The following is a 12701-nucleotide window of genomic DNA, read 5'->3' on the forward strand; positions in this document are numbered from 1 at the left end:
ACCCCCCAACCTATTGTCTCCTTCCTCACCATCCTGTAAAATGTAAGCCCGCAAGGGCAGGGTCCTCTCCCCTCTGTATTAGTCTGTTATTGTTAGTTTGTTTACTGTAATTTGTATGTAACCCCTTCTCATGTACAGCACCATGGAATAAATGGTGCTATATAGATAAATAAATGATAATAATAATAATAATAATAGGTGACACTGGAACCCTCAATATATTGTGCACATTTTCTCAAACGTGGTGATGCTCCATATGTCACCAGAAACTGTTATGCCATACGTCAGGATTGAAAAGGCAGGCCTGCTATTTGACTTTTGGAGCACAGATTTTAGTAGAATAGTTTGCGGGCAACATTTGCGGAGCCCCTAAGGTGCCAGAATAGCAGAAAAAAAAAACCAAACTGACCACATAGTGGAAATTGTACCTTTCAATTACCGTAATTCATCTATGGCTGGTGTGACTATTTTGTAACATCCACGCTGTGCTATATTCTGGAGAATTACAAATCTGCCAATTTAGTGCCCACACAGTGTAGAGCCCCATTATATTGTAGCACCCACATACATTGTGGACGCCCTATATTTACAATGACAGATGATGGATCTCAGTGGGGGCTGGGTTTTTATTGGTAACATTTGGGGGTGCATAATATGTTTTAATCACTTCCAATGTAAGGCTGGGATCACATTATTGTGTTCTCCGCTGAGCACTTACGTCAGAGTTTCCACTCACCATAATGAGGCAGATCGAGACTCTTTGGACTCTGTTTGGTGTCTGTTCCGGGGGTATCCATCTTTTTAGGCATGTACAGAACTGTGGTCTTCCACACTAAAATACACCTAAAATAACATGACACCACTGGATAGAACAGAGTTCAGACAGAGTGCTAAGTGACGCCATCTGTCTCATAAGTGAGTGATTCTATTCAGGGGTTTTGTCTGAATTGCGTTTTTTGGGATTTACATGGAAGCCCCAATGTAAGCACTCAGTTAAAAGCACAGTATAAATGTGAACCAAGCATTATTCTGATTTTTGGGAGGCAGAATGAACAAATAAACAGCAGTACAATAAGAGTTCTTATTTTTATTTTTACGTTGTTCACCATATGGTAATAATGATAAAACGGCTTAATTATTCAGGTCGGTGCGATTGCAATTCCAGAGTTATATTTTTTATTATGCTTTATTGTAAAATTTAAAAAAATTGTCGCCACATTCTGAGCGCTGCAACTTTTTCTATTTTTTGGCAAACAGAATGAGGGCTTTTTTTTTGGGCGACAAGTTTGAGATTTCATTGGTACTATTTTGGGGCACATAACTCTTTGATTGCTTTTTATTCAGATTTTTCAGACACAGAATGAACAAAAACCAGCAATTTTGTTATTGTTTTTATTTAAATTTAAAAATAATATTTTAGAAACAATTTGTTTTTGCATTGTCATATTCTATAGGCTGTATGTATTTTTCATTAGTTAATTTATTTTGTTAGATAAGACTTTTCAAACACTTTTTATGTAAGGAATAAATAGCATGACAATATTAGAAATCAGGTTGTTTCAGATGCGGTGTTACAAATTATGTTTACTTTTTTTTGTTAATTTTTGTTTTGACAAAGGCTGCGTTTTTAGTGGCAAATTGGTTTTTCGTGATTAGTGTGAGCTGCTGTGGGTTTTTTAAAACTTTTTTTACATATTTTATTTTTATTTAACTTTTTTTGTACTTTTTCACTTAGTCCCACTGTGGGACATGAATATTTTTACTAATCCACCTGTCCCCCTGCTATTCCCCGGCCTCTCCCCTCTGTCAATCCCTTCACTGGCTCCCCATTACCCAGAGACTCCAGCACAAAAGCCTAAACATGACATACAAAGCCATCCACAACCTGTCTCCTCCATACATCTGTGACCTTGTCTCCCGGTACTTTCCTGCATGCAACCTCCAATCCTCACAAGATCTCCTTCTCTTCTCCCCTCTTATCTCCTCTTCCCACAATCGTATACAAGATTTCTCTAGCGCATCACCCCTACTCTGGAACTCTCGGCCACAACATATTAGTCTCTCACCTACCATCGAAACCTTCAAAAAGAACCTGAAGACCCACCTCTTCCGACAAGCCTACAACCTGCAGTAACCACCGATCAACCAAACCACTGCACGACCAGCTCTGTCCTCACCTACTGTATTCTCACCCATCCCTTGTAGACTGTGAGCCATCGCGGGCAGGGTCCTCTCTCCTCCTGTACCAGTTGTGACTTGTATTGTTCACGATTACTGTACTTGTTTTTATTATGTATACCCCTCCTCACATGTAAAGTGCCATGGAATAAATGGCGCTATAATAATAAATAATAATAATACTTTGATCGTTGGCCTCATGCACTGCAATACTCATTACTGCAGTACCTGAGACCTGACAGTGACTCACTGACTGAGCCTGTTAGAGTCTGCTTACAGCAGGGTCTTAAAGGCCGCCGCCAAATCTTGGGGTCATTAGATGACTTCAGGGTGCCATGGCAATGATCGGTAATCGCGGGTGGTCGATCCTGTTTAAGTGGGTCGTTTAATCCCATTTTAACCGGTTAGATGTCACTGTCACAACTGACAGGGTATTTAAGTAGTTACTTGACCCCAATCGGTTTTCAAATCTGGGCCAATGCTGCAGGGTGTCCACTGTCATGTTAGTTGTCACCCGCAGTAATTTGGCTCTCTGGGGGTGCTATTCGCTTGTTCCCGATTGGCATTTTAAACCGTCGATCAGGATTGAGGTCTCTTAATGGTCGCCGTTTTGATGCATATTGGTGGTTGTTAATGGGTGAACTTAAGTGCAAGATCCTATACAAAGAACTGTCCTTACTTTCATATGGATTCTGAAGCTGACTCACTGTATAGACAAAAAAGAGAACAAGAAGGTGGAGCATTTTTTTTCAGTGTAACTTAGTGAATTGAACTTTAAATAAAAGTAATTATTAATATAATGTTATTAGTAACAAGTTTGTTGAAATTTAACATTAACATACTTTATATAAGCAGAAATTTAAAAAAGGTGCACACTGTTCATACATACCTTCACAGCAGAAACAACATTGCAATGAATGAGATTCTACATGAGAAACAGAAAAGTATAATGATAATGATTAATATCATTCTCTTGTGACATGTCATACATTTTCTGTTCTTTTGATTTCTATTCTACCAAAAGGTAAAGACGCATGCATTTTATTATAAATAGGTGCAGCATTTGATTCTTAATATAGTACACATTGCTATAGGGCTTATGTACAGTATATTGTGAGAGAAATAAGTCACTGTTAGGTCACATGCTAATAGCCACTGAGTGAATAAATAATATTTTGTAATATATATTTTCATATATAATAAATCTCTCATTGGGAGATGAGAACTCATGACATATACAGTGGCTTGCGAAAGTATTCACCCCTATATATAGGCATAAATTAAATTTATGGGATCAAAAAACTAAAATTTAGCATGTCATATGTATTCACCCCTTTTGCTATGAAGCTCCTAAAAATTTCTGGTGCAAGCAATTACCTTCATAAGTTACATGCTTAGTGAAAGGACGTCCATCTCTGTGCAATCTATGTGTCACATTCCCTGTCAGTATGCACACCCCTTTACTGAAAGGCCGCAACACCATTAACCCCTTAACGACTGCCGATACGCCTTTTAACGACGGCAGTTAAGGGTAGTTAAAGCACGGCATCGCTTTTTAACAGCGCTGAGGTTTAAGGTTATAGCGTCCCCCCAGAGTCGGAATTTCTCCGGGGTCTCAGCTGCCAGGGGTAGCTGAGACCCCAGAGAACATGATTAGGGTCGGATTTTACCGACCCTGGTGTTGCGATCACCGTCATTAACAGTATAACAGCGACCGCAAAAAAACCTGGCACAGGCAACAATAGGAAATTTTTCCTATTGAAATGTGGTTTTGAGCACCTTGAGAGGTGCAGTTTTTAGAATGGTGTCACTTTTGGGTATTTTCTGTTATACAAAATAGTTTTGTAAATTTTGTTGGAAAAATGAGACATCGCTGGTCAATTTTTAACCCTTATAACTTCCTAACAAAAAAAAAGTAGATGCAACGGCCTCTAGGACCGTGGGGTACTCGGTACCGGGTCAGACGGTTCTTAAAGGGGTGGTCACGGCGGCTGTGACCCAGTCCGTAGCCCTGGGCATGCAATTAAATATGAAGAATGAGTAATGGGAATCAAATTTATATAGGAAAGGGGATTGTTTGTGACTCCAACTGTGGTATTCGGCCAAAAATAGCAGACGCTGCAGTTTAGGTCATCTGGGGCAGATGGTGATGCAGCAGAGTTGTTATAGCTCTCCACAGGTAGAGCTTAGTCCCCAGGGCAGTTAAAGAAGTTTATGGTAAAGTTATTGATGGAGCGAAGTGGTGCAGGACGAGTGATGCATTAAAGAATAGAGAGGACACAGTAGTTTCCACACTTTAACTCACAGTTCAGATGTTATTCCCCAGATGGGGTGCTGTGTCCTCCAGGTCAGTGGTCTAGCCAACTCTCCAGTAACTTGGGGCACTTGTCCAAATGCCCTTAGTATGTGCTTCCCTGGCCGACTCACTGGGCTGGCTCTCACCTCTCCTGCCCTGTGCTTCACACCCAGTGTCCCAAGCCGGTAGTCGCAGGGCCTGTCTTCACTGTCACCTGGACCCTCTGTGTCTACTTTTTTTAGCAAAATAGATGTGCATGTGGCTGTCACATTTGCAGACACGACAGCCTCCGGGTTCCTAGATGGGACTTGTAGTTCCTCCACTAGATCAGGGGCTGGTTCCCCTACTGTGACTGGTCCCTACACCTGGCGATGGTCAGAATAGATGCGGGCCCCAGGGGTGGTTTCCACACTTCCCGTGCCCCTAGGACCCCTTCATTCCCTCTGGGAGCTTCTTTCCTTTCTTTCTCTCTTCTCAGACTGTCAGGAGCTTCAGACTCACACGTCTGCTCCTCTCCACTTCTCCTCAATGACTCCTCTGACTTCCTAACTCTCTCCTCCCCTTGTCTACTTTCTCCACCCACGGCCTCTACCTAATCCCTCCCTGGCCTGGAGAGGTCTTGTGATGGGTGCAAGTGTTAGGGTTATGTACAGTGTCCCCTCCTTACCAGAGAGTTGGGGTACCACACATCTGGATGAGATGCAGTACCTCTGTGGTGACTGGATCCTCAGGGGCGCCACATAGACTTGTGGGAAATGTTATTTATTAAGTATTTTGTGTGACACCACTCCCTAATTTTAGGGCATAAAAATTCAAAGTTTGAAAATTGCAAAATTTTCAAAATTGTCACCATATTTCTGTTTTTTCATAAATAAACGCAAGTCATATTGAAGAAATTTTACCGCTATCATGAAGTACAATATGTTATGAAAAAAGATTCTTAGAATCAGTGGGATCCGTTGAAGTGTTCCAGAGTTATAACCACATAAATTGAAAGTGGTCAGATTTGTAAAAATTGGCTTGGTCATTAAGTGCAAAATTGTATCTGTCAATAAGGGGTTAAGCAAGAGGCACCACTAACCAAACAGCACCATGAAGACCAAGGAGATCTCCAAACAAGTCAGGGACAAAGTCAGGGTTGGGTTATAAAAAATATCACAATGTTTGATAATCCCACAGAGCACCATCAAATCCATTATCATCAAATGGAAAGAATGTGTTAGACCTGCCAAGAGAGGGCCGCTCACCAAAACTCTCAGCTTGGGCAATGAGGGCATTAATCAGAGAGGCAGCACAGAAACCAAAATTAACTCTGAAGGAGCTGCAGAGCTCCCAAGCAGAGACTTGGAGTATCTGTCCATACGACCACAATAAGCCGTATGCTCCATAGTTTTTATGGTAAAGTAAAAAGTGAAGAATAATGAAAGTTTTTAAAAATATGAAAAAGATAAAAAAGCACAAAAGCTCAAATTACGGTACCCCATTAAACAATAAAACAATTTTAAAATATAAAAACTACACATATTTGGTATCACTGCATTTGTAAATGTCCGATTTATCAAAATATAAAATAAATTAATCCGATTGGTAAACAGCGTAATGAGAAAAAAATGAAAATTACTTTTTTTTGGCCACTCCATCGCATTGCAGTAAAATATAATAAGAGACAATCAAAACATTGTATATACCCCAAAATAATATCAGTAAAAATGTCAATTCACAGCATAAAAAAATAATCCTTTACACAGCCCTATATCCCAAAAAATGAAAACATTAAGGGTCTCAGAAAATGGAGACAAAAAGAACAATTAATTGGCAATTTCTGAATACGTTTTTACACCACTTAAATAATAATTATACATGTTTGATATCTGTGTACTCATACTGACCTGGAGAATCATGTTTCTAGGTCGGTTTTATCATATAATGAATGTGATAAATAAAAAAAACATTGTGGAATGGCACTTGTTTTTGCAATTTCACGTACTTGGAATTTTTCTACTATTTTCCAGTACACTATATGGTAGAATGAACGGTGCCATTCAAAAGTACAGCAAGCCTTCATACGGCCTTATTGACAATGAAATAAAAAAGCTATGGCTCCTGGAAGAAGGGATGAAAAAAACAAAATGAAAATGAACGGATCAAAGTCCTATAATATGCAACATTTTTGGAGTGCTGCCTCCATTTTTATCTTTACTATTCAAGTTAGCCTTATGTCCAGAAAGCCTTGCACCCCCCTTTCTCTTTTTGATATATAACTGGTGCTGCTTTGTACTTTATTTATTTATGCAGTGTGGAAAATAAGTATTTGATACACTGCCAACATATTTCTTATTTATCATACTTATTTCATGCAATAAAATGTAATTTAATTATGTAATAATCATACAATGTAATTTTCTGGGTTTTTTTAGATTCTGCCACTGACAGTTACCTACGACAAAAATTTTAGACCTCTCCATTCTTTGTAGGTGGGAAAACTTGCAAAATTGGCAGTGTGTCAAATGCCTATTTTCCCCAATATATATATATATATATATATATATATATATATATATATATATATATATATATATATATATATATATATATATATATATATATATATATATATACAACTCTGGCAAAAATTAAGAGACCACTTCAAAATGTCCAGTTTGTCTGATTTTTCTCTTTATAGGTATATTTTTGAGTAAAATGTAAATTGTTCATTTATTCTATAAACTTCTGACAACATGTCTCCGAATTTCCAAGCAATAAATTTTGTATTTTTTTTCTGAAAAGGAGAAATGGTCAAAATTAAAAAAAAAGACAGTGCTTTCAGACCTCAAATAATGCAAAGAAAACAAGTTCAAAATCATTTAGAAACAACAAAACTAATGTTTTAACTCAGGAAGAGTTCAGAAATCAATATTTTGTGGAATAACCATGATTTTTAATCACAGGTTTCATGCATCTTGGCATGCTTTCCACCAGTCTTTCACACTGCTTCTGGCGCAAACATTTAAACAGTTCTCATTGTTTGATGGCTTGTGACTATCCATCATCCTCTTGATTACATTCCAGAGGTTTTCAATTGGGTTCAGGTCTGGAGATCGGGCTGCTCATGACAGGGTTTTGAGGTGGTGGTCTCTTTATTTTTTGGTGCAGTGTATATATATATATATATATACACACATATATATATATATATATATATATATATATATATATATATATATATATATATATATATATATATATATATATATATATATATATATATATACAGCTCTGGCAAAAAATAAGGGAACACTCAACACATCCTAGATCTGAATGAATGAAATATTCTCGTTGAATAATTTGTTCTGTACAAAGTTGAATGTGCTGACAACAAAAATCCCGCAAAAATCATCTATGGAAATCAAATTTATTAACCAATGGAGGCCTGGATTTGGAACAATACTCAAAATCAAAGTGGAAAATCAATTTACAGGCTGATCCAACTTCAGTGGAAATGCCTCAAAATGCCACGTGTGGCTTCCACGTGCCTGTATGACCTCCCAACAATGCCTGGGCATGCTCCTGATGAGGCAGCAGATGGTCTCCTAAGGGATCTCCTCCCAGACCTGGACTAAAGCATCCGCCAACTCCTGGACAGTCTGTGGTGCAACGTGACGTTGGTGGATGGTGCAAGACATGATGTCCAAGATGTGTTCAATCGGATTCAGGTCTGGGGAATGGGCGGGCCAGTCCATAGTTTCAGGGCCTTCATCTTGCAGCAACTGCTGACACACTCCAGCCACATGAGGTCTGGCATTGTCCTGCATTAGGAGGAACCCAGGGCCAACTGCACCAGCAAATGGTCTCACAAGGGGTCTGAGGATCTAATTTCGGTAACTAATGGCAGTCAGGCTACCTCTGGCGGGCACATGGAGGGCTGTGCGGCCCTCCAAAGAAATGCCACCCCACACCATTAGTGATCCACTGCCAAACCGGTCATGCTGAAGGATGTTGCAGACAGCAGATCGCTCTCCATGGCGTCTTCAGACTCCATCACATCTGTCACTTGTGCTCAGTGTGAACCTGCTTTCATCTGTGAAGAGCACAGGGCACCAGTGGCAAATTTGCCAATCCTGGTGTTCTGTGGCAAATGCCAAGCGTCCTGCACGGTGTTGGGCTGTGAGCACAACTCCCATCTGTGGACGTCGGGCTCTCAGACCATCCTCATGGAGACGGTTTCTAACCGTTTGTGCAGACACATGCACATTTGTGGTCTGCTGGAGGTAATTTTGCAGGGCTCTGGCAGTGCTCCTCCCGTTCCTCCTCCCTCCAAAGGCTGAGGTAGCGGTCCTGCTGCTGGGTTGTGCCCTCCTACGGCTCCTTCCACGTCTCCTGGTGTACTGGCCTGTCCCCTGGTAGTGCCTCCAGCCTCTGGACACTACGCTGACAGACACAGCAAACCTTCTTACCACAGCTCGCATTGATGTGCCATCCTGGAAAAGCTGCACTACCTGAGCCACTTGTGTGGGTTGCAGAGTCCATCTCATGCTACCACGAGTGTAAAAGCACAACCAACATTCAAAAGTGACCAAAACATCAGCCAGAAAGCATCAGTACTGAGATGTGGTCTATGTTCCCTACATGCAGAACCACTCCTTTATAGGTGGGTATCTTGATAATTGCCGATAGTTTCCATTTGTTGTTTATTCCATTTGCACAACAGCATGTGAAATTGATTGTCAAACATTGTTGCTTCCTAAGTGGACAGTTTGATTTCACAGCAGTTTAATTTATTTGGAGTTATATTTTGTTGTTTAGGTGTTCCCTTTATTTTTTTTTAGCAGTGTATATATATATATATATATATATATATATATATATATATATATATATATATAGTGTTGAGCATTCCGATGCTGCAAGTATCGGGTATCAGCCGATATTTGCTGTATCGGAATTCCAATACCGAGTTCCGATATTTTTGCGATATCGGGAATCGGAAGTGTGCGGTGCGTATGGTTCCCAGGGTCTGGAGGAGAGGAGACTCTCCTTCAGGCCCTGGGATCCATATTCATGTAAAAAATAAATAATAAAAATAAAAAATATTGATATACTCACCCCTCCGGCGGACCCTGGCTCTTAGCGGTGCCTCCGTTCCTAAGAATGCAGGGAGTGAAGGACCTTCGATGACGTCGCGGCTTGTGATTGGTCGCGTGAGCGGTCACATGAGCGGTCACGCGACCAATCACAAGCCACGACGTCATCGAAGGTCCTTCACTCCCTGCATTCTTAGGAACGAAGGCAGACGCTTGGACCGGTGAGAGCTGGGGCCGTCTGAGGGGTGAGTATATCAATATTTTTTATTTTTATTCTTTATTTTATACATGAATATGGATCCCAGGGCCTGAAGGAGAGTTTCCTCTCCTTCAGACCCTGGGAACCATTCCGATATTTTGTGTCCCATTGATATGCATTGGTATCGGGTATCGGTATCGGCGATATCCAATATTTTTTGGATATCGGCCGATCCAATCCGATACCGATACCTTTGCATATCGGAAGGTATCGCTCAACACTATATATATATATATATATATATATATATATATATATATATATATATATGTATATATATATATATATATATATATATATATATATATATATCAATGCTAGAATAAGGAAAAATAAATATTGTGCTAAATATTGGGGTTACTAAATTAGGAGCTAATTTAAAAGGCTCATCAATCTCTTAAATATTTTTTAACCCCTTTACCACCGAGGGTGCTTTAAATGTTAATGACCAAGCCAATTTTTACAATTCTGACCACTGTCTCTTTATGAGGTAATAACTCTGGAACGTTTCAACAGATTTTGGCAATTCTGAGACTCTTTTCTCATGACATATTGTACTTCACGATAGTGGTAAAATTTCTTTGATATAACTTGCGTTTACTTGTGTAAAAAACTAAAATTTGGTGAAAATTTTGAAAATTTTGCAATTCTCAAAATTTGAATTTTTATACCCTTAAAACACAGAAATATGTCATACAGAATAGTTAATAAATAACATTTCCCACATGTCGACTTTACATCAGCACAATTTTGGAGCCAACATTGTTTTTGTTAGAAAGTTGTAAGGGTTAAAAGTTAAACAGCGATTTCTCATTTTTACAACACCATTTTTCTTAGCGACCACCTCACATTTGAAGTCACTTTGAGGGATGTATATGATAGAAAATACCCAAAAGTTACACCATTCTAAAAACTGCACCCCTCAAGGTGCTCAAAACCACATTCAAGATGTTTAAAGAAATGAACATTTAACTTTTTTCACAAAAAATTTAATTAAGACCAATTGTTTTTTATTTTTCCAAGAGTAACAGGAGAAATTGGACCCCAAAAGTTGTTGTGCCATTTGTCCTGAGTAAGCTGATACCCAATATGTGGGGGTAAACCACTGTTTGGGCGCATGGCAGAGCTCAGAAGGGAAGAAGCGCCGTTTTACTTTTTCAACGCAAAATTGACTGGAATTAAGATTGGAAGCCATGTTGCACTTGGAGAACCCATTATGTGCCTAAACAGTGGAAACTCCCCACAAGTGACAGCATTTTGGAAACTAGACCCCCTAAGGAACTTATATAGATGTGTGGTGAGTAGTGATGAGTGAATATACTCGTTACTCGAGATTTCCCGAGCATGCTCGTGTGACCTCCGAGTATTTTGTAGGGTTTGGAGATTTAGTTTTCCTCTTCTCAGCTGAATAATTTCCATCTGTTAGCCAGCATAAGTACATGTGGGGTTGCCTGGTTGCTAGGGCATCCCCACATGTAATCAAGATGGCTAAAAGATGTAAATCATTCAGCTGAGGTGAGGAAAACTAAATCTTCGAACACTAAAAAATACTCGGAGGTCACCCATGCGTGCTCGGTAAATCTCAAGTAATGAGTATATTCGCTCATCACTAGTGGTGAGCACTATGAACCCCCAAGTGCTTCACAGAAGTTTGTAACGTAGAGTCGTAACAATAAGAAATCATATTTTTTTCACAAAAATGATCTTTTCACCCCCAATTTTTTATTTTCCCAATGGTAACAGGAGAAATTTGACCCCAAAAGTTGTTGTGCAATTTGTCCTGAGTATGATGATTTCCCATATGTGGGGGTAAACCACTGTCTGGGCCCATGACAGAGCTCGGAAGGGAAGAAGCACCACATTTTACTGTTATGGTTTGCAGGTCCCATGACCCACTGGGAGAACCCATGAGTTGCCAAAACAGCAGAATCCCCCATAAGTGACCCCATTTTAGGAACTGCACCTCTCAATTAATTCATCTAGGGGTGCAGTGATCATATTGACACCATGGATGTGTCACAGAATTTAATACCATTGGGCAGTGAGGACAAAATAACCACATTTTTACCACCAAAATTTTGTTTTAGCCAAAGATTTTACATTTTCACACAAGAAGTGGGTAAAAATGCAACAAAATGTGTCCCACTATTTCTACTGAACATGGCAATACCTCATATGTGGCTGTACAGTGCTACTTAGCCATGTGGAGAGACTCGGGAGGAACGGAGCCCTATTTGCCTATTCACGTGAATGGGTCTGTACACATGTCAGTGTGTTTCCACGGACTGTGTGTCCATGGGCAAAACACGCTGACATGTCCAGCTTTTAATGTCAGCACGGGCCATAAAATGTCCCGCACACGTACATGCACTTAACACACATGGATATCATCCATGTGACACGCATCGGTGTCAGGGAAGAAGCGTTACAATAAGCGCTGTTCCCCGGTGCCGGGTGCTGAACATAGCTCTCCTCATTCTTCCCTGCTCTGCCGGCGATCAGCTCCAGCATCCCGAGAATAATAAAAGTTACATATAAGTAATAAAAGAGATAAGAGGCGGCGGCTGATGGGATTATTACTCCCATCAGCCTACCCCTGCTGTCGCTAATAACAGTGACAGCAGGAGCGGCAGATGGGAGTATTCATCTGCCGCTCCTACACTGTAAATAAATACGGTAATTTAAAAAAAAGCGGCATGGGTTCCCCCCTATTTTTGATAACCAACCAGACAAAACTCACAACTGGGGGCTGCAACCCTCAGCTGTCCACTTCAGCGAGGTTGGATATCAAGGGCAAGTGGGAAGAGCCAGGCAAAGAGCCAGAATTGGTGCAATCTAATATCCATGGCCACTTACCAGCCTGAATATTCCAGCCCCCAGCTGTGAC

General features: G+C 40.1%; 1 protein-coding gene across 2 annotated transcripts in view; it reads right to left on the reverse strand.

Annotated features, from left to right (window-relative positions):
- HSD17B3 (hydroxysteroid 17-beta dehydrogenase 3) overlaps nucleotides 1–12701 on the reverse strand; it is a 211103-nt gene that overhangs the window by 61313 nt on the left and 137089 nt on the right. The window contains exon 6 of one of the 2 annotated variants that reach the window (XM_077299641.1): nucleotides 3068–3103. The exons of the other annotated variant lie outside the window; for it this stretch is intronic. Coding sequence (XP_077155756.1) covers nucleotides 3068–3103 — 36 coding nt within the window. The remainder of the gene's footprint in view (nucleotides 1–3067; nucleotides 3104–12701) is intronic. 2 annotated transcript variants of the gene reach the window in all.

The sequence above is a fragment of the Ranitomeya variabilis genome, chromosome 1 (genome assembly GCF_051348905.1).
Source record: "Ranitomeya variabilis isolate aRanVar5 chromosome 1, aRanVar5.hap1, whole genome shotgun sequence".
NCBI lineage: Eukaryota > Metazoa > Chordata > Amphibia > Anura > Dendrobatidae > Ranitomeya > Ranitomeya variabilis.